Source organism: Camelus bactrianus, chromosome 17 (assembly GCF_048773025.1).
Source record: "Camelus bactrianus isolate YW-2024 breed Bactrian camel chromosome 17, ASM4877302v1, whole genome shotgun sequence".
Taxonomy (NCBI): domain Eukaryota; kingdom Metazoa; phylum Chordata; class Mammalia; order Artiodactyla; family Camelidae; genus Camelus; species Camelus bactrianus.
The window spans coordinates 40,451,360-40,474,121 of NC_133555.1; the positions used below are offsets into that span (position 1 = coordinate 40,451,360).

The 22,762-nt window shown below is 44.2% G+C and overlaps 1 protein-coding gene and 1 long non-coding RNA gene across 13 annotated transcripts in view; one reads left to right on the forward strand and one right to left on the reverse strand.

The window, feature by feature from the left end:
* Positions 1-3,870: 3,870 nt before the first annotated feature.
* Positions 3,871-6,451, reverse strand: EIF1B (eukaryotic translation initiation factor 1B). Its single transcript, XM_074345178.1, has 4 exons — positions 6,177-6,451; positions 5,090-5,253; positions 4,577-4,678; positions 3,871-4,274 (listed from the first exon to the last, which is right to left on the reverse strand). The coding sequence occupies exons 1-4, from the start codon at positions 6,205-6,207 to the stop codon at positions 4,230-4,232; spliced, it is 342 nt and encodes a 113-aa protein (XP_074201279.1). The 5' UTR covers positions 6,208-6,451; the 3' UTR covers positions 3,871-4,229.
* Positions 6,452-6,604: 153 nt separating this feature from the next.
* Positions 6,605-22,762, forward strand: part of LOC105061753 (uncharacterized) — a 42,574-nt gene continuing 26,416 nt past the window's right edge. Inside the window, exons 1-4 of one of the 12 annotated variants that reach the window (XR_012500072.1) lie at positions 6,605-6,829; positions 10,809-10,945; positions 13,136-13,224; positions 16,091-16,211. This is a non-coding gene — a long non-coding RNA (uncharacterized LOC105061753). The remainder of the gene's footprint in view (positions 6,830-10,808; positions 10,946-13,135; positions 13,225-16,090; positions 16,212-22,762) is intronic. The other 11 variants (XR_006721639.2, XR_012500071.1, XR_006721636.2 and 8 more) reach the window with 11 other exon arrangements.

Genomic DNA, 22,762 nt, shown 5'->3' on the forward strand with positions numbered 1-22,762 from the left:
TTGCCCCAGTCATTCCCTCCCTTCCTTCCTTCTTTAATAGTATCATTCCCTGGCTGCCTTATGTTGTTTCATTTTCAACAATCTTAGTCTATCAAGTAGGTTGCTAGTGGTTCTCATAGTCTAATTTGAATATTGGGCTAATGTTTCCTGAGTTTTTAACAAGTTACTGGCAATAAAGCACCCAGAATGGACGTATGTGACCAGGGAGTAGACAGGCCTTTTTTCTGCTTCAAGGGGTTATATCTCTCTCCAAATCTTTGGTGATGTCTTCCGCATGGAATTTGTCATGGTTGACGTGGATTAAAGTACTTTCTGATTCCACCTCTCCTCTCCAGACTGTATGTTGTTCCTTACCCACTGGATTGAGGAGGTGGGCCTGAGGTCCTGATAATGAATGGATGAAGGACACATGGAGATAGACCTGGGGGTCACAGCTAGCTTCCTTCTGGACCATTCTGTAGGCCTAGAGACCCTTCAAAACTCTCCAGGCTAGAGCAATCGGCTGCAGCAGAAGCCCAGCTTGGGGGCCAAGATCACTTAGATTCGCAGGAGAGGAATTTGGCTCTAAACTTTAGTCCCCTTTGTGCATTGAATGAGTGGTGCTTGTATCTGTGTAATTGCTTTTTGCATGAAAAGAAGCCTGCAGGTTGTTCACTGGTTTGATGTGAAGGCACCACCACAATTCAGATCATGCACTCAGTTCATTGGCAGATCTATAGCTCCTTGTGCTAGGTTCAGAATCAGACTGATGAGCTAGTATGTGAGCCACCTGCCTCACACTGGCATCCTCACCACAAGTGCTGAGTTTAAATTGCCTTTAAATTCTGTGTATAGGCCAGAGAATTCCCACAGGCCACGTCATGACACAATAATGCCTGGATTTGGAACATCAAAGGACAGTTTGATATTCTCTCCTCTACTTGGCACTAATTCCACCCTGAATGGTTTTCCAGGAGTGAAGAAATAGCCATTCCCCTGATTTATGACTTTTCTTCCAAGCTTCCACTATCCAGATGAAAAGGGAGTTAAATGACTGTGAAAGGAGCTGTCAGTGCTGAAGGCCCCTTAGTGGCCCCTGCTTAATCCCAGCTGACTCACTTTGGCCCCTGATACCAGACAGGCACATGTTGCGTGGCTGTCACCTGTCTGTCAAGTGAGGGTAACTGGCTGCCATCCACTGCAAATGAGAGTTCTCTTTGGTTTTGGATACAGCAGGACCACGCCTCTCTCGTTTCCTTCCCGCATGGAACTCTGGCTTGTTGGGGGAAACCTCACAGGCCCAGTGGAACAAGTCTGTGTGGGCAATCTAATTAGCTTGATTTTTCCTGAGCTGTAACCACCTATTCCTTCAGCCAGAGCCCAGCTGGTGACAGGAGGCACACAGAAGTCTGTTACCATTTTGTATTTCTCACGTTATTTTGGTTAACTGTGTCCTGACTGGGACTGGAACTGTTCCTTCCCTGTGGTCAGAGCCGCCCCCTCTCTAGGGCTGCTCAGAGAACAGCTCTCATGAGTTCCTAAGCAGGTAGAGCAGGCTGCTCCCCCAGGCTTCCCTCTGCCTCAGGTGGGGCCGAGATTGAAGGGAAGAGGACATCGTTGCTATAGCAGCAGTTTACTCAGGCTGTGCCTCAACCAGCCAAAGGTCAGTTTCCACTGGCTTCACCAAGGCCTCTACTGAGTCTAGAGGTTTAGGGACAAATCTACTAGTCCTTGACTCGGTGTGTGTCATGTTGCACTGTCAAAGTACAGACCACTAAAAAAACTGCAGATCAGAATCTTCCCACACGAGAGGCACAAGGAGATACTGTCTGGCTAGCTATTTTTGCTGCATTTGTAAGGCATAACCTATTTTTCCTCTGCAGTTATAGTGTCGCCTGGTGCCTTTTGCCCCTGAAGCAGACGAGAACATTGAGCTATGCTCTTGGGTATCTCTGAGGCTCCCAGTCAGCATTCTTACATGAGGGTGATAGTTCAACTTTTATCTTTTGGCTGGTTTCAATGAAATTGCAGAAATCTGTAGATATTATTTCCATCGCATTGCTCAAAGATAAGAAGTAAAGGGTACATGATATGGTTCTTGCTCTAGGGATGGGGACTGTCCTACAGGTGACAAGTCCAATCTGGGGCTCAAAGGCTGAAGGGAGGATCAGGAGAGGTGCTTCCCATAAAATCCAGACGTTTGCCCAAGGCTTTTGATCCCATCTAGTGGGACTGGCCTGACACGTGAAGTGATGACCAAAAGCTTAACTGTGGGTGCCAAGGTAAGGGGTCCTTTTCTTCCCTTGTAACAAGGTTTCCCTGGTCCACCGACCTTGTTAAATCTCATCTTAACAGATAATCCTTCTCTGGGCATTAGCTCAGATCTCAGTAGATAAAGAATGAATGTGAATGTTAATTCATGCTTTTGCTTTATCAAGTTATAGGTAGAAAAGTGAGGACTTCTCAGTCACGGTGGAAAATTTTCCCAAACCTCTTGCTCATATTATACTATTTTCCTGAAATGAGCTCACCACATTTGGCACTATATTCCAGTGTACTCACTTCTCAGTATTCGCAGCCTTTCTTGTTCGGAGATAGGATGTGGTGAAAAAGTAACAAAACCTATTACTGAAGTATCTTTAAGAGGCAAACTCTGTGGGGGCTGATTTCGTTTTTCTAAAGCAGTACCATCAAGAGAGGAGCAAGAGTTCAGCGGGTACAGAACGTAGTGACCCAAGAGACGGACATTTTTCGCACCACCATTATCCCACTGCATTAAGCTAAAAGGTTTACTTACACAACAGTCCCCTCTTACCCAAGATTTTGCTTTCTGTGCTTTTAGTTACCTGTGATCCAAAATGGAAACATTAAATGGAAAATCTTAGTGATAATTCCTGTAAGTTTTTACCGGGCACTGTTCTGGGTAGCATGACATGATGGAATCTCACACCATCCTGCTCCATCTGGGTGGGACCTAATCCATCCCCTTCTCCAGCGTATCCAAACTGTATGTGCTACCCATCCATTAGTGTACTGAGAAGGGTGAGTTTACATAGGGTTTGATACTACCTGTGGTTTCAGGCATCCACTGGGGGTCCTGGAATGTAACCCCCTTAGATAAGAAATGGACTACTGGAGATGCATCTCTGTCTTGGCTAAATGGTTTTAATGACGCAGCTTGTGTAACTGAGCATCTAATCACAACTCAATAAAAAGCAGAAATCTGGAACTCAATAGAATGAGCTGCAGAAGTCTCATAATTAAGAACTGCAAATTCTATTTCTTAAACAATCCTCAACCCCTATGTGCTATTACCCACAGCTCTTACTCTGGTGAAACACATACCAAAACCATGATTTACTGAAAGAATATGGCTTTTCTGGTTGGAAGCCCTGGGCTGGCCCCTCAACTCTGTCACTTTCTAGCACTTTAGGGAAGTTAACCCAAACCCCAATGCCTGCCATCTGTGGAATAGTGATACCACCCACCCACAGTTCCAGGGTAGTGCCTGTGACTAAATTTATTTTATGTCAGGAGTCTATTATATTGTCTGGCACTTAGGAACAGATTTCTGTTGGCATCCCAGTAACATAACCAATAAAAATAAAATGTGCTAATACGTAAGTTTAAACTATGCTTCATTTTCTTTTAAAAATGTAATAGTACATTCTGACAAAGTCTTGGCTCTGACTGAGTTTATACTCCTGTTCCTATACTTAATTTTAAATCAGTAAATGAAGAACACAAATTACATATAACAAAGGTTCTCCTCTAGCTTTAACAGCATCTGAAATTAACTAGAAAGAATACACAGAATGAGAACTCCAATTATGAAAGACAAAATATGTGTATATTACTTGCTTAGATTTGGGAGCCTAACTGCTCACAAAAGGATTTATAGATTTTTTTTTATTGTTAAGCTGCAACATACATGGTTTAATACAACAAAAAAAAAACATTTAATCAAGTGAAAAGTAATAAACTGAACAATAAACACTCAAAACAAAATATTTTCCATTGGAAACATGTTAAGATGAATACGGGGTTTCATTACCATCTTACTGCAATTTTCTTATGTGTTACTAGCCTACATACCCCATGTTTTCTGTAATCATGCAGATATGAATGGAAGTTTGAATGATTAAATAAATGAAAAGTCCGTTTACTGCAGAGAATCATTTCACAAGGCAGCCAAACTAGGTTTAGAGAACAAAATTATTCAAGAAACTCTCCACGTATTTAGGTTCATTTTAGAATCCATGAACCTTAAGCTGTTCCTCCTTGACAATGCCAACCTGCAAAATAAAATTTAATTTAGCAGAATTAATGAATAATAAGTTCATCTCTAAAAAAACATAGAAGTGGTCATTAAAAAGAATCATTGTTAATAAGTTATGGCAACACTATTACTTGTGGCAAATCGTTAACAATTCAATACATATTTGAAATTAAGTACCAACTCTGTCCTTCACTTAAAATTAACTTATTTACTTCATTCACAACTTTCTTTTTACATAGTACATAGTAATTCACATTGCCCTTAAATACAATTTTATAAGCAATCTCAAGTTTGTACATAAAGCATCCAATCACTCACCTCCAAAAGGAACTGGCAAATGTTTTTTCTTTGGTCACCTTGAAGCTGAATAACCTCTCCGTATTCAGGATGTTCAATCACAGTACCATTACAGGCAAATTTCTGAAGAAGTAGGTTCAACATAAGTCAAATACAGTGAGATTTTATTTTCACTCTAAGACTAAAATTAGCTATTTCAGTAGGCTTGATTACATTTAAGGAACAATTTTTGTGTCCTGTACTCCCTAAGTTAACCTGAAAATGAATCAGCAAGTCACATAAAGGAAATGATTTTACTTGGAACATGGCAAACTGAGCATTTTACATTTTATTTTGCTTGAAAGCCACGTAAATCTTATTTTAAGATGGGAGATCAGACATAAATATCTGGAAGTTAGTTAAGGGTATGAGCAGTTTTCTTGGGTCCAATCATTTTCATCCACACTAAAAGTCAAGTAAAGGTGTGAACCATAATCCCGTTTAGAGGTGTGCATCAATAACTAGATTTTAATCTCTTCTCCCTAACATCTTTACCTTTTTGAAAGCTTTCACAAGTTTCTTTTTGTCATAATCATCTGCAATGCCCTGAACAGTAGTCAATGTCTTTCTGCCGTTCCGTTGCTGGATTCTTATATGAATGTAATCCTCAGTCCCTGCCGGGAGTAAGTCGTCACCCTTAGTTGCATCAGCAAAGGGGTCTGCAAAGGGATACCAAAAAATCCAAAGCAATAAAGTATCTTTTAGTAATTTCCAGATATACGGTATGCTACAATCTAGACAGTCAGCAAAGAAGGTTCTAGTGCCTTTGCTTTTTTTCCTGCAGGTGGGGATGAGGAGGTGATGGGGTAGAATATTAATAAAACCTCCAAGTACTCTCACAAAAAGAGGATTTAAGCTGGTATGTCTCCTGATGCCTAAACAGAAAAACGCTGTTACAGGCAGATAATGCTATCTCTGAATACAGTCCTCTAATTAGAGAAAAGAAATGTTAAGATCTCATTTTTATAGCCACTATAAAAATGTGCGTCATCTCGATTACATTCTGATGACAACAGAAACATTCACAGATGCCACCCCAGTCATTTAACGGTAATAACTCTGCCTCGAAAAAAGTAAAAAAGATAAATGTACGTATACCTATGAATCAATCAAGAAGCGTAATGTAACAAATTACTACGCAAGTAGAGAAGGTTGGGCCACTGCCCAGTGACAGATCGGAGGCCTGATCCGCATCTTTTACTAAATGCCCCGACCGCTAAGGTACGCCGATTCCCCAGCTCCCGGGCCAGGGTCTCCCTGGCGAGAGGCAGGGCAGGTCTGGGGGCGGTACACGGTCGCAGAGGTGGCGTGGGACAGAAGCCAGGCGCAGGCGGGTAGAGTAGCGGGCGGGGGCCGGGGTCCGGCGGCCGTCCTCGGGGAGGGGGTCGCCAGGGGCCCAGTCGCCATCTTCTGGGCGCCGAAACAAAGCCCCACTCGGGGTGCGCGGAGGGCGGCCGGGGGCCCTTCGGGGAGGTGGTCGGCAAGCGGCCCCGGCGAGGGCGGGCAGGGGCGGCCGGCCGGCCGATGGGCCCGCGGGGGACGGAAGGGGACAGGAGGGGGCGGCGGGGCGACCCGATCTTACCGAAAGATTGGAGGTTCTGGATAGTGGACATGCGATACTAGTGTGAGGCCGGTGAGGGGATAAAATTCCTGCGGGGCCCGCCCGGATCACTGTGTCAGGAGGCTGCAGTGGCGAGAAAACGGAAATAAATAAGGAGACGCTTCGCCCTGGGGTTGGGATGCGGCTGGAGCGGCGGTGGCGGCGGAAGCCGGGAGGAGGCAGGAAGAGGCAAAGGAGGAGGCGGAGGAAGAGGCGGCGGCGACGGATGCTAAGACGCTAGAGAAGAGGCGGCGCTGCGGCTTCTCCCACAAAATGGCCGGCAGAGACTATTTAGCCGCGCCCGCCGCCCCTCCCACGTGACCCACCCGTGCCAGGCACCCTGGGACTTGTAGTTTTTCCGAAGCGAGCGAGCCGGGAAAGCCTGGGGCGGGCAGACTTCCGGGACCTCAATTCCCAGCAGGGAATGCGCCCTCCAGCTCCGGGCAGCAAAGCCGGGAAGACCCGTGGGGTCAGAGCAGAGAGAACCTACAGGACCGTGGGGTCAGCTACCGCGGGTTTGGAGCTGGCTTGCAGGCTCTCTCCAGACTCCCCTTCTCTCGCCGAACAATGGCAACGCTGAGGGGTCGGTGTTGGGGAGATAATCTCCACCGGTCACTCTCGAGGCCCTGGGTAATGTAAGTAAAATCCGGGTACAGGAGCGAAACAAGGCCCCTAGCCCCGGCTTTCGACTCGATGGCCGCCCCTCAGCCTTTCCACTTCCCCCATCCCGCCTCGCTCGTTTTGCAGGAGGCCTGTTGTCCCAAGAGGCGAGGGGAGCCTCTTGCCCAGGACTGGGCGGCCCTCCGGTTCCCCAGAGTGGTGATTCTCAAACTCCAGCGTGCATCTTCCGGAGGGCTTAATGAAACAGATTGATAGACCACAGAGCTTCCGTTTTGGGAGGCCTGGGGTGTGGCCCAAGAGTTTGCAAATCTAACGAGCTGCCGGAACATGCTGATGGTGCTGGTCTGGGACCACGCTTCCGAACCACTGCTCAGCTTCAGTGGGGGCCAGGCATTTCCCCCAGCTTGACTGAACGTACCCGAAAACCAGCCTGTCAACTTGAACACAAAATTTTGAACAGGAAGGTTATTTGATAAGAGAGGTATCAGAGCTGCCATTAAGTTTCTAATCAAGGTATACCCGACAAACCTGGGACTACGGGAATGCGCTCACCCAGGCAGGGTCAAACTTGTCAAACTTGGGTGGCTTTCTGGAAGCAAAGAGATAGACTAAAAGTTAGGGACTGTTAACCTTGTTTTGTGCCAGGGCAGTCTTGTGAAGACTGTGGACTCCTCAGAATAATGTTCAAAGTGCTTGAAATAAAACATAGGAAACACAAAGGAAACCTAATCTATTGAAATTAGAAACAATAAGTTGGTAACATCATGTTGCTTCTTTACTAATGTATTAAGATTTAGCAGCAGGTCTGTTAGTTATTAGCGGCTGGAATTTTCAAAAGGTATTTTGAGATGTCTGTAACATCAGAAGTGTAATATGAAAATATCTGTGACTTCCATTGGTGCAAAATTACAGATCCTTCACATACGTCTGGGATGTTGCCAGCATTCATAATGGAGGAAAAGCTAAATTTTGTTCTTAAACTTTAAGTTTAAAAAAGTAAGCGGTTAGTGAAAATATAGGTGTAGTCTTTTTTTTTCCCATCCAATTTTAGGAATCCCTTTCTTAACCACAACCCCATCCCCATCCCCAATTTTAGCCAGGGACCAAGGATCTGCAGACCCCAGGTTAGGAATACCTGGCTTTCATAATCTTCTGTGATTAACTGTGTTGCTAGGTACCATTTATTTAGTGCATTCTATTTACCTCTTGTAAGTATTATACACAGTATTATTCATCTTCATAGCCATTCTATGATGTAGTTATTACTCTTTATACTCATGTAGAAATGGAGGCTTTCATGGCCTGAAAAAAATCAAATTCTCAGCTCTCAGGAATCTAACTACATTTTTGATCTTTTAGTCCTGATTTAAATAACACTTTTATTATCCAAACTAAAGCGTAAAGTTTTAGAGCTGGTTCTAAAACAATGAGAATCAAATTTTGTTGTTGTTGTTCATGTGTTGATTACATCTACGGTGTTTCTGTTCTTTAGTCTTGTACCTTTATAAACACACTTTAAAGTAATTTTTAATACTGCTCTGGATGAAGTGCAGAATAAATAAAATGCATCTCTATCTCTGTTATCTCTCTTTCTTACTAGATGTCCCAAACCATTTTATATTTTGTTGTTTCTTGGAAGGAGCCAAGGTTGGTCCAATCAAGAAAAAAAATAACGTAGAGGAGTTTAAAAAGGTCCAGAAATCTTAGGGTTTTCATGGTCATTACCCCTGCCAGGAGAACTCATGCTTTCTTAGACCTGGTGTCTGCATCAGAAACCCCCAGGAGCTCAGAACTCTTCAGTCAAAGCCAGCTATGAATATGACTTGATACAGTTGTGATTATAATCTTGAACATGCTTCTGGCTCTTTGGTTATCATTCATACCCTTTGTGTTTAGACCTGACCTGTCCAGCACAGGCACCACTAGCCCCATGTGGCCATTGAGCTCTTGCACTGTAGCTGGTCCAAACTGTGATGTGCTCTCAGTGTAGAGCACACACTGACTTTTCAGAGGCTTAAACTGTTGATCTCACCTGTTTTTACTTCTTAAAATGAGGCTACTAGAAGATTTAAGATTTCATGTGGCTCACGTACTATTTTTATCGGACAGCACTGATTTAGAGTGAAAGGGTTTGACGTATATATAAAGTTATGAAAGGACTAAAGTACTTAAAATCTAGTATTTTTGGTTCTAAATGGTACCGAGCCTAGTTCAAGGAGATACGTCACACCTTATTTCTGAAGGAAGTTTAGCTCACTTGCAGAGATCAGTAGTATTGACCAAAGAAATCAGGGAAGGTTAAGGGAAAAAAAAGAATAGTTGAAAAAGAGAAGCCCCCAAAACTAGAAATAGACCCCAGATCTGGCTCATTACTTCCTAATGGTTAAGACAAAGAGAAGTTCAGCTAGAAAGTCCGTATGTCTACAGGGTGAAAACATACCAGTTGTGCAGGAGGAATGACTTTGCCTGGCCCTGAGCCACAGGAGGTGTTTTTCTTGGACTCTCATAAAGGGGACACTGTGATGTAGTGGGCAGCGTCCCCAGCAGTTTGCCTACCATGAAGACAGTGGTGGGTTTTATGCAGTGGTTTCTTGAGTCACCTGGTCCTGAAGACACGCTGACATGTTAGATTTCGGGTCCTCGTCCATCCAGAGGTTGCTTTTTGTGGAGGCCTTGTGATGGTGTGCCTCTCAGGTCTCCAGCTTCAGTGAGCATAACTGACCAACGGCACCAGCTGCTGCCCTCCAAGTTCAACATCGCTGAGGTCCTGCCTCCCACAGGCTGCTCCTGGTGACTCAACAAGGATCCTGTTGCGGGCCGGTTCTTGAGAGATGTGGGACTCTTCTGATAGGCGACTTTCCTCCATGACTTGCCATTGGCCTGGCTGAACTTTCTTAAACTTGTGCTGAAGTCTAAGACTCTTCTTATTCAACCCTTCTTCCCTCTCTCCTTTGCAGGGTCACCTTCTCTGGCTCCTTCCTCTTTCCCTCACAGGTGTTTCCCCAGTAAATGTCTTGCGCATCTCACCTTGTCTTGACGTTTGCTCCCCAAAGGACCCAGATTGATCCACCTAACTCCATTCTGGTTGGTGAGGAGACAGCAGAATGAAAGTTCTAGTTAAACTCTAGATATTACCACAAAGCTTTTCCTCCAAACCCTGAAATCTCCTAGTGAGCTATGCATGAGGCTAAGAGAACATTTGTATAGCCTGCTTGAAGGCTTAAGGCCTTCAGTATGAAAATAGTCCAGGCAGTCTTTTCTTCTGGGTGTACAGCCTGAAATAAGCTCTTTGTATCTTGCACATCTGAAGGTAAGAAAATGTGAACACAATGACAGGCAAAAAAGAATGTTTGCCCAGTGCTTAGAGCAGACACCCAATTTTACTCTCCTAGGGAAGGCTCCCATCCACCTCCAGCTGGCTCCAGAGTCTTGTCACTGCATGAGTGAAATGGGAAGTCACAAATCCCAAATGACCGGCCAATGAGGCTAGCACTCCCAGGATACTAAGGGCAAAGAGAAAACCCAAAGCGTGAATGTCTTAGTCACACGCTGAGCATCATAACTAGTATTTGTCACATCTCAGCTTTGAATGAGTTACATAGATGAAAGTTTAAAGTTGCACTTCCTGGCTGGAACCATGTTGCCAAGTGATTTAACAACTTACAGGGTCTGAACAGAACTCAGTTAGCTACCTGTCTAAAACAATGATTACTGAGGCAGTTTCTGTAGAGTGGATCAGAAGACCTAGAGAAGAGAAAGCCGTAACCTAGGCCTGTTTCCTAATCTTAGGTACTTTGTATTTAACCATTTTGCTGGGAGAAGAGTAAGGAGAGGTGGGTGAATAGGTTTTGTGTATATAGGCAGTAAAAATAGCGATGATGATCAACATGTTGATGACAATTAGCACATTGTGTGTTGAGTATCTGGAGAGTATTACATTGAACAGAAAAAGTGTACATGTATTAAAGGGTCAGTATCTTTTTTAATTTTCAGGAAGCTTGTGAAGCTAAAAGAGTTAAAGCAAGCCAGCGTGTAATCACGAAGCAAATAATAGGAAGAAAATTTCAGGGATCTGGGAAGTTGAAGACTTACTGGAGTTAACCCAAGAAATCTGAGGAGGTTTCCCTGAGGTAAAAAGACAAGGTTCCTGTAACTTCCTATATGTTGTGGGTCACGGACATAGATAGGTCTCACTATTTTTTTTTTTTTTAATGCGTGGAAGTTCAGGGGTCAGAACTAGCCAACTCCCTTCTCCTTTTCCTCTCTTGTGTCCTTGAGCCCTCTCATCTCCTTAACTTCTTGCTGTAGAGCCAGTTGGTCCTGGGAGTTGAGTCTGGGGTGTTGGGGGAAGGAGATGGCCTCATAGGCCCCCAATCCTTGACTTCTGTTCCAGACCCACTTTCCTGAGAGCTCAGCATTGGGGTTTCAATCACAAGCTTGTGCTGCAAGAGTGGTTTTTTTTTTTTTTTTCTTTTCCCACCAACCTTCGAGAATTAACCTCCCTTGTGGACTTCCACAGCAGCAGTGGTGGCTTATGGTCAAGTATATGCTTTGAATATACCTGGATCCAGTGGCCTGTTTCTGGCGTGGCATTTCGGGTCTAGGCTTTAGCGTTGTATCTGATAGCATGTCCTTATTCAGCCATTGATAGCTGTGGGACCTTGATCCCTCTAGGTCTCAGTCTTCCGTGGAAAGGACATCATAATTCCTATCTCATAGGGTTCTATAATGATTGCATTTGAAAAATGTATGTATCAAAGGCACTTATTATAGTGCCTTTCACAGAAGACGAAGCTTTATTTGTCTGTAGTCTTCTGGGAGTTGTATGATAAGAATGTTTGGAAGTGATTTCCGTTGTGATGTTGGGGCAGTAGATGGAGAGTTATAAATGTATAGATGTTCCTACAGAACACAGATGGTGCTTCTCTTCCCACTTCCTCTGGTCCAGTGCTCTTGTGAGATTTCGTTATAGCCACAGTCGCTTTGGTTCATCATAATCAAATTTGCTTGGAACGGTGGCTGTCCATTCATGCAGTCTGACCATTAGCACAGTCCAGGAGAGGTGGCAGTATGCACGGAAATAAAGCTCCTTTGCTGCTGTATGATTTATGTGTATATTCTCACCTTAGAAAAGAGCAAACGTGTAGCGTCAGGTGCCTGAGGCAGAAACCCCCATCCTTTGTCACCCCATCTCGCCATACCTGTTCACACATCCATCTGCTCTAGGGGAAATGTGGGTTAGTACATCCCCTGCTCTCTTTCTCCCCCCGTCCCGAAAGGTTAAATTGTCTTCGATGAGACATGACCTTGACATGGCCAGATTCGTTCCTGGCAATGTGTGCAACTCCCCACTTAAAAATAGATGTTCTTGGAATCACATCTATTTAAGTGGAAGTAATTTAAATTGAAATAAGCTTAGAAAATGTGTTCGAATATTATTAATTCCAGGGATTTATTATGAATGAACCTGGGGACTGCTGATTTGGTCTTGATTATAACCTCAGTTGACCTGGAGGTAGAGCCTTCAGTCCTTTATTTTGAGCACTGAAATGGTTTTAATGGTGATACATAACAGTATGCCTCATCTCCAGGGGTGTATTTCTTTAACATTCAGACAGCACCACATCTTCTGTCCTTTGCTTCATAATGCACTGCCAGTGCAAACCTGAAGCGCTTAAAAGATGGTCACTTTATTAAACAAGATGTCCTACCCTACAGTTTTCCTGCTAATCACTTCAAGCAGAAAAAAAAAAGAAAAAGAAAAAAAGCCAGTTAAGCTACCTAAGAGAGAACAGGAGGAAGTAAACTCCAGTCGAGAGGTTAAGCTGCTTTCATCATGACTAGTGCCTAACAGGGTCTGCCCACAAAATGTGTTCAGCACACGTGTTTTGTACCACTCTCCATGGAGTACGAGAACTTCGCAACCACGCACGGCCCTTTCTTTTCTTCTAACCCTTGTGTTATTGTTATCACACGTTTTACTTTTACGTGACGTTGTTTATATTTTTGTTTAAGGCAGTCAGTTATCTTTCAGAAAGGTCTGAATAATAAGAAAAAGGTCCTGTATGTTTATCCATGTAGTTATCATTCCAGTGTTCAACATTGCTTTGCATAGATCCGTATTTTCACCTGGCATTATTTTTCCCTCTGCCTGAAGAGCTGCTTTTATCATTTCTTGTAGCGTGGGTCCGCTGGTGATGAATTCTTTTGGTTTTTGTACGTCTTAAGTATCTTTATTTCACATTTATTTTTGAAAAGATTATTTTTGTTGGGTATAGGATTTTAGGTTGAAAGTTTGTTGTTGTTTTTTTTTTCCCCAGAACTTTAAAGATGTTGCATCATTGTCGTCTTGCTTGCATTGGTTTCCAGTGAGAAATCGTCTATCATCCATATCTTCATTCCCTTGTAGGTACAAAAACATTTTTTTTTCCTTTGGCTGCTTTTAAGATTTTCTCTTTATTACAAGTTTTGAGCAATTTGATTATAATGTGCCTTGGTGTAGATTTCATTATGTTTCTTGTGTTTGAGTTTCACTAAGCTCATTGGATCTGCACGGTTATAATTTTTGTCACATTTTGAAGAGTTTTGTTCATTGTTTCTTCAAATTTTTTTTTTCTCCATCCTTCTCTCTTCTCCTTCAGGGACTCCAGTTATAAATATATTAGGCTGCTGAAAGTTGTCTACAGCTTACAGATACTCTGTTCATTTTTTCTTCTATTTGCTCTCTGTGTCATGACTAATGATGTATCAACTTTGCTAGGCCGAACTGCATTTCCCAGAATATGCGTCTTTGTATGTTTCCAGTTTGGGCAAGACGTGATGGCTGTGCTTAAGAGATTTGGGAGGTAGAAGGAAAGAATCACTTTTGTAGCTGATTCACCTCCATGACATAAAGCAATATCTGGGTCTGCAGTTACCCTGCCTTTCCCCGACTTTCCTTCAGGTTCTCTTACTCACAGCCAGGTGTGTGCTTTTAGCTCCATGAATGAGAACCCCAGCTTCTGTAGGATACCCTTGCACCAAGCTCAGAGGCAGCAAGAAAGGACATGGGTTTCAGTCCATCCTCATGGGTTTCCAGCTCATGCTTGTCTGGTTCCAGCTCACTTGGATGTTCTCGTCCTGACTTTTCTTTACTGACATCCTTCCCTGTGGACTGTGCATCAATTAGATGTGGAGATACAGCCTACAGCCTTACAAAAGCAGCTTAACCAGCCCTTATGATTGCGTGCGCCAATTCCCTGGAACAAATTCCTTTCTATATATTTGTGTGCATTCCACCAGAGAAACAGGACCAGTAAGAGATGTATAGAAGCGCCATCCCCAGCCCTGTGCGAGTGCTGTGTACTGTTCTCCCTAATCCTTTTGGGTGGTTTTTTCCCAGGATTCACATAGTTTCCTTACACACTCTTATGCCAATCAGTAGTCTTCTGAATACTGGAGGGGCACCCAAGAACTTTTTAGTTTCCTCTCTCTTTGTGAAGCTCTTTCCTTCTCAATATTCTGCCTGTGAATTCTAGCAGCCTTGGTGTCCTTGGGCTCTTAACTTTTTCTACTTAATTTAAGGAGTCTGCGGGGCTCTGCCTGTTGCCTTTGAAACTCTTCCCAGGCAGTTAGGTGGGGCGATTGCAGGGCTCACCTCATTTGTTTTCCATTTCCCAGGGATCACTATCCTTTGTTTCCTGTGGAGTGTCTGGGAAAACTGTGGTTTTTTACATTTTTGTCCTGCATTTTGGTTATTTCAGGTGGGAGAGTAAATTCAGTGAACTAACTCACCTTAGTTGAAAGGAAAAGTCTAGTATGTGTGTTTTGAATGAATGAATAAGCTCCTCCTTGGCATCTGTCATGAGGTTAAACCTTTAGCTATGAATGTGTCTGACACTCAGGAAAGGAAAATCAGCTTTTTTAGACGACGCTCCTTTTACTCACCAGCGGTGTAAATGTGTGTGTGCATGCGTGTGTGTGTTTCTTTATTTACCGGTGGTATAAATTTCTAAAAACCTGCACTTCAGAAGACTTTTAGGGATGTGCCATTTGATCGCAGGGAAACTTTGGGTTGTTTTATGGCAGGGAAATGAACCAGCTTATAAATCATGTAATTGAATTTCTGTTATGTCGGTTTGACCATTTCCCACTTTTATAATTGAGAACTTGCAGATTTTCTTAGTATTTCCAAGTACTGTGTCAGGAGTTAAATATACTGTGAATACATGGTAAATATGAGTTGACCCACTTTATAGCTGCAAAGAGGAAGCTCATTCTGAACTGAGGCATATGCTGAGGGAGCAAAGGGAGTTGCTGTTATTTTGTATATTTCACTGTGGGCCAGGAAATGTGCTAAGCACATGGTATTATTTATTTACTCTTCATAATAATTTTATGAAGTGGCTTTTATTATCCCATTTTACAGATGAGGAAAATGAGACCTTCAGCAGTTTATTACTTGCTTAAGAACATATAGACAGTAAGTGGCATAGCCAGGATTTGAGCCCAGGTTTGTCTGCCTCCAAATTCCACATTCTTTCTCCTGTATTCTTACTCCCTTGTGGAGGTTAAGCATACCATTTGAGTCATGCTATGTTTATTAGTATTTTTACAGGGAAAGAATGAGCAAATCTGGCCAATTGGTGACATGTACGACTCGGATCAGTCAGGTACAGTTTCAGTGGTTGCTGACAAATAACCTAAAATCACTCATGAATAAAGAAGTCACTGAAGCTTGCTTCAAGTGAACACGAAAGCTAATTTTGTGGTAATTACAAGGTTTTAGCTGATAACGAATTAAGTATAAAACCATAGTGTTACAATTGATTGGAAAGAAAAAAAGCAATTGGATCTCCTTCACCTTCATCACTGTGAAGACACTGGTCTCTCCCTTCCCCGATACACTGACAAGTTAAAGGACACAAGCTCTGGTTGTCTCAGTAAGATGAAACAAATGGATTTTGATCGATCACCTGGCTCTGTTCTCCAAGGGCACTGCCCGCTTCCCCCCTCCAGTGAGGGATGGGCGAGGACCACAGCCTGGGAGTTAGGGCTGCATGTTATATTATCTCATACAGTTTCTGGAAGTGAGATGACACAGGAGGTTGTTGCTGCTTGTTTCAAGGGTAGACCAGTGACCTTTCCAAGTCTCAAGTTTATGCTGATATTTTCATTGTAATAATAGCTCGCCCGAATTCTTTTCTTAGCTCACTTTAATATAGGAGCTACTTAATCGATTCTATCACTTTTTTAGCTGAGCCACCTGTTATTTATTTATTTATTTTTGCATTCAGTATGCCCGTGTCGTAGCCTGCCCACCATGGTGTGTAATCCCAGAAGGACCACGTCCCTGCGTCACAGGGCTGCACAAAGCGCTGGTAACAGCCACATCGAGACGTGAACTTGCGGCACCAGGTCTTTATAAAATCTTATTTAATTGATCAGCTCTTCGTGTTTTGTCAGTTTCTTAGGCCGTGGGGTCTACATTTTCAAGACTTTTGAGTTTAATCACCTTTCTTTATTGGAAACATTTTCTTTCTTTAATGGATTTACAATGCTGATAAAACAATGTCACCCAAGATTCAGTTTCTTTTCTTTTCTTTTTTTTTGACAGGATTGTATCCCATCTAAGCAAACAAAAAAGAGATATTTAAGTGGCAAAAGCATAATGGCTTGCATTTACAGAGTGTGCACTGTGTACCAGGTCAGGGCTAAGTGGTTTACATGCAATAGTTCTGTTTTCCTTAGCCAGCCTCATTTTAAATTCTGGACCACAAATCCCAAATGGGGAGTCAGCACCATACTTCTTGCTGCAATTCCTAGGATGTTCTTTTTCCCACTCTCTGCAGTGATGATTTCATACACCTTTCCTCTTCTCAAAGCCAAATTCCTTCCCCTGTGTTCATTCTCAGCCGATGACCTTGCTTGTATTTGACTGAGAATATAGAGGCAGTCAGATGGAAACAAATGTCACCTGGCCACCACATCTCCAAGTCTCACTGCGTTGGTACCTCTGCTCTCAGCCTTGCCAACTTCTTACCATGGGTGAAGTAGCCCTGTTTTCCTCTTTTGCCCTCTCAAGGATGTTGCTCCTGGAAGTATTCTCCTCTCTCTCTTGCATTTATCATTTCTCTCTCTGTGTAGAGTTAGTTCCACCAGAATGCTGATATTCTCTAGAATCTTCCACCTTAAAAAGACAAAAACAAAAACTCCTTTTACTTATATTTCTTTCCTCGCCAGGACCCATTTCTCTGCTCTTCTGAAACGTTGTCTATAGTCACTCTCCCCACTTGCTCATGTTGTCTCTCCTCAGTCCCTCCGAACAGGCTTCCACCTCCACTGTTTTGCTGAGACCACCCATGCCCAAGTGTGCTTGACCTCCGTATTGCCAGCCCAGTGCCCTCTCACTGTTTCTTTCTGACTTGATCCTCTCTGCAGCATTTGAGAAGTGAACTACTACTTTCTTCTCTTGGCGTCTGTGACATCACCCTTTCTTGGTGTTCACCCATATCATTGGTCACACTATTTCCAACTCCTTTTTTGATTCCTTCTGTGCTCAAACTGTGCCAGTGCGTTCATTAAGATAAGAGGAGAAATCAGGAGATGGTGGTGTGTTGGAAGCCAAGGGAAGGAAGTGTAAATCCCAAAGGCTGAGTTGAGAGTGGTCTTCACCAGCAGAGGACAGTTGAACCCAGTGGACTGGCAACCTCACAGCTGCATTCAGTGACTTCCTGGTGTCAGAAAGAGGGGGATAGAGCTGCAGTAGAGGAGGTAGCTATTTCCAAACATTCATGACAGTAAGGAGGGTCTCAGATCATTTCTATTTGGGTTACACTGGTTGTAAGAAGCTACCAGCAAGAAGGAAATGCATTAGAACTTTCCCTGGAGCTAAATAAAAATGAACATGAAGAGGCAGTTATTCTGCATCAAAGACATCTTTGAGGAAAGGAAACAAAGATGGACAATTATGTAAATAAAGCCATTCAGCTTAGAGAAATACGTAGGACATGGAGAGAGGGCGAGAAAACAGATTAAATAAAAGAAAATCTGCTTTTTAGTTCAGTTCACCTTAATTCTTAGGCCTCTTTAATAATAATATTCCTTCACAGGCACGTGAGAATTTGCAGAACTATTAGTAATAGCAGTGAGTTTGGAGGGCAGTGTCATTGCTTCTCGGAGTATAATTCCAAAATAAGTAAGGGACCCCAGGCAATATAACAATGTCCGCAGTAGTATTTTTCACGGTAACTGCAGAGAGGGACTCCACGTGGCTTTTTCTTACAGATGAAAAAGAATAAAGACCTTCACCCTCTTAGAAACAGTTGTGCATCTGTCAGAACTACCCCATCACAAAAACCAAATCTGGCTTTTCAAAGTAAACATGTTATTTTCTATGTAATTGCTATAATTAGCTGTGGGGGCATCACTGACCCATTAGCAGAAAAAACAGATGGGGTGAGATTTGTCTTCATGCATGAGCTAGGATGTTGTGAAAATATTAGAAATTGTTAGCCATAAGCTCAGTCAGCATGCTGTAGAGCTGGAATGCTGAGTTACAAATAGTGGTAGAAACAGTAGACCCAGTCTACGAATGACCTCTTTTAGTTACGCAGAATGATAATTTTAGGTGTCTTTCACCGTGGCTAATTAAAAAATGTGCAGATCGCAGAATCAGTTCAAGTGAAAATTTGAGCAAACTTCTGAGCGAAAGAAAGCACTACCAATCCCCAGATCTGTTCCCACCGATGGGGCCGATGGAGCTGCCCACCGGCCCAGCAGCCTTGGCAGGAAGCTTGGGGACCATTCCACCCCTTTCTGCCCTCCTCTCCACTCCTTCTGCTTGGTCTCTGAGTCTGCCTCCAACTCAGGAGCACCTACTTTCAGCCTCACTGTTGTCTTGGTTCTGGGTGGGCAGGTGGTGAGGGACTAGAATTGTGTGAAATGTTAGGATTTTGGAAGGGGGCTGGGGACTGGCGTGTGTATCCTTAAAAAGCACCCTGGGGGATTCGGAGTCGCCCTGCCGCTCAACGCTGTTAAGAGCCTCAGTATAATAACAGAATCTCAAGATCATAGGGATACAGGTTCTTTCGCAGCAAGAACGGATTTTCCAAACCCCAAATGCATCATTCAGTCAAAATAAAAGAGCAGAAGGCACTGGGAAGGAGACATGAGAGAACAGGAGAGAAAGCAGGACAAGCCAGAGACATGGATTTGAGATGCTCCATGCAGATCTTTGACCCCATTGCACGCACCTCCCCCAGCCTGTCTCTGGGCAATTCAGTACCACTCTGCCCACTCCCAGCTGTGCCTCCTCCTCTAAAGGGTATGACAGCATTATTAGTTCTGTGTCTTAGCTCTGTTCCTAAACCACAAGCACTCAGAGGGCAGGAATGTGTCTTTCCTTTCCACCTGTCTGTGCCAGGTACCAGCCTGGCCAAGCGTAGGCACTAACGTGTTGCTGAATTCAGCGAGTGAATGTGTGTTTATATCGCCACATGGCTGTCTCTATCAGCATGTCCCAGAAGCACCTTAACCTCAGTGTGACCCAAATTGATCCTATTATTGAGATTCTGCTCAGCCTTATGCTTCCATTTCTGTACTGGTTGGTGGAATCGGTCATGCAGTCTGAGCCCTGGTGTCTCCCAGCCTTCATACTACTCGACCACTCAGTGGCCACTCACTCACTTAATCCTTTTTAAACTTCCTTGTTCCCTGAGACATGATTCTCTTCTGATTTTCCTTCTACCTTTCTGACTGCTCTTCCCCTGCCAGTACAGTTCCACAAGTCCAGGGCCCTCAGTCCTTGTGCTGTTGTGTGAGCCCCCTCAGTGATCCCATCCACAGTTTAACTGCCAGTTCTACCCAGGTCCCAGCAACCCTCTGATCTCTTTAACTCCAGCCCCAATCTCTTCAGATGTGGACCCACCCACCTCCTAGACCTCTCCACTTGGCCAACATCTCAAATTGAACAGAAAGGAATTTGTCTTCCTTCCTCATCCCCCAGCTCAGTGAATAGAACCTGTTGTTCTGGCCGCAGGTCTGAGGGCATTCTTCACACCTCAGTCTTTTTCGCTGTCCATATCCAACCAGTTCCCAAATCCTGCTTTTGCCTCCAAATTGTCTCCAGGATCCAACAGAATTCTCCTTCCTCCCTACCCTAATCTAAGCTGTCTTGATTCCTTCCTGGACTCTATAGGAAGTCTGCTCATTTGTCTGTCTACTATCTCTTTGACCTCATACATTGTATTCCTTATATTAAAAAATCAGAGCTATTAAAAACAAAAGAAACTCGCAAATCTGCCCAGGTCACTTCCCTCTTGAGTTTCTCAGTGCCTTATAATTAATCATGGATTAAAGACAGAATGCACCATATCAATCCAGACATGCACATACGTGATATGTACCTGTGATAAATGGGATGAAAATAGGGAAACATGCAAAATGCTCTATATGCAAATGAAGGCGTGGGTCATGTCACTAGGTGGAAAATGGTATCTTAACAGTGAGTTCCTAGTGCTCTGCGCAGGTAGAGGACTGTCCCTGGGTAAGTGCTTGGGGTGGAAAGTGGGATACGTATGCCCTCAGTTTAAAGTGGAGCGAAGTCATCAGGGAGGCCCTGGGAGTTGGCCAAGCAGTTCTGTAGATCAAAGACGAGGAGTCAGGGCACAGCAGGGCACAGGTGCTGGGTGGGGAGCCTGCTATTGGTTGGAAAGAGGACTTTTGTGGAACAGGAATGTCTAAATTGGATTTTCAGCTGGTAGGTGATAGGCTGTGTGCCCCTGCTCCCTGACTTCTCGCCCACCCCCATGCTCTGCCAACTCCTGCTGCCCGTCTGCTCTTCGGTGAGATCTGCTGTAGAGGTGGTTGGTCTCTTCATTGTTGATGTTGTGTTAAGTGAAAATGGTGAAAGGGTTGACTTTCCCTTGTGGGTTGATGCAGTGCAAAACAGGCTGCAACAAGGAAGCAGAGACCAAAAACTGTTGGTCTCCATAAGCACAGATTCACAGGCTTTTGGGAAAGGCTTTGGGCTTCAAAGGAAATAGCATTAGAGGTTTGAACCAGTGTTGATTTGAACCTGGATTTTGCGTGTTGTGGCACCTCCTCTCACCGCCAACCATCTGGGTTACGCTAGGATTCTCCTGGGCTGGGGAGGGGTCAGGGACCATCTAGAGAAGGTGACTTTTGAACTGAGCCTTTTAAAAAGATGAGTAGGGATATTCAAAGTCAGAGGGAGGCATTCCAGGGGATTGACTATAATGCAGGAAGACACAGAGTTGAGAAAGGTCCTAGCTTTAATGGTTTGTGACCCACAGAGTTTAAATGGGGCCCTGCCAATAGCTGCGGTCCAGAATTATACATGGTTACAGGCCAGCTCTTTCCAGCCACATTTAAATCTGTCTTTTTAGCATTAGCCAAGATGTGCCCATTTCCCCTGCAATCAAAGACAGAGTGGAGGCCAGGAGACCAGAATCCTAACTGAGTCAAGAAGGAGTGAATAACTCCTTTGTCATCAGACAGTTGAAGGATCGATGGGCACCAAGCTGACATCTGGCCAAATGGCATCAGCAGAGCTGTTGTACCACAGACAGTCAGCATTTCAACAGCCTGGGGTCACTAGGAAGAATTGCTGCTGGACACAGAAAAGACAATAACAGAGTCATTTAAAGACAAAGAAGAACCTCGGCTCTGCCAGAGTGATGACAGCAGCCCATTCATCGCAGGGTGGTTCTACAAAGACCCGAATTACAAACGGGTTGGAAACGCTGATTCATAGAGTCTGTTTTCGGTGGTAGAGCATTCTTGACACATGGTCTGTGTTTATCAGGATAAAGAATACTTGTCCAGCCTTTCCCTTTTAAAGACTGGCCTTCCTCAAAGATGAAAAATCTTTTACTTACTTCCCAGTGGGATTGTTATGACATGAATGAAACAGTAGGGGAGAATAAATCAGAAAGGACAGGCTTGAAAGTGCAAATTATCGTCATTACCAGGAAGCAGGAAAGGGCAGGTTGAAGATGGAAGTGCGATAGAAAACACTTACCACCACCACTGCCTGCAAATAGCCCTTTCATCTTCAATTAAGTAATGACCACATTGCGCAGGGAACGAGGACAGCAATTACATGCCTTTTCATCCTGTCACCTCATCACCTAGCGCCTCATGGTTGGGGCAAATCCTGGCCTTGGGCCAGCATTGCTCCTCGTCATTTGATACGCGCAGTACATAGAAAAGGCAGCTCTCCCAGCCTGAGGCCACCAGGCCCCCAGCCCTGTGTCTCCTCCAGCCTCCCTGAGCAAGTACAAAGCTGCGAACTTGGTGGCCGGTGCTGTCTGGGAGGTGCCAAAGGTGTACTCCCAGGATGGCTCTGGTTACAGCAGGGGAAAGACTCTCCTGGACTCACGGAAGATCTTGAGAGTTGACGTGTGTGAGGGATGTCTGGTGCACTTTTCCTGGGCAAGTGTACTTCACAGAGGTTCTCAGGTTGCTGGGCTTGCAAACTGCTGCCCCTGCCTGCCTGCCTGGCGTTGGGCACCGTGATACGAAGGAAGGCGGAGCTGGATAGAGGAGGAGGCCGTTCCCTGGTCCACCTGGCTTCCAAGCATGGCTCACTCAGCCCTACTAACAGAGATAGAACTTTGTCCACTTCAAAAAGCCACAAGGAAATGTGATTGGAAATCCCCACTCCTCAAGGCTACCCACTGGGTTGTTTCTGGGCAACAGTAACCTGCTGTCTTCCAGAACTTCAGTTAAGATAGCTGGACTGGGGAGGAACAGACAAGAGCGACAGAGAACTTTTCTCCAGAGAGACGGAGCAACACTCATCCCAGGGCCCAACCAGTAGATTGGGGCTCTCTGGATTACCTCCCCACCTCTGGCCTTCTTTCAGCTCCTCCTGAAGTCCTGTGCTACTCAAAGTGTGGCCAGCAGCACTGTTGTCATCTGGGAGCTTGTTAGAAATGCTGCAT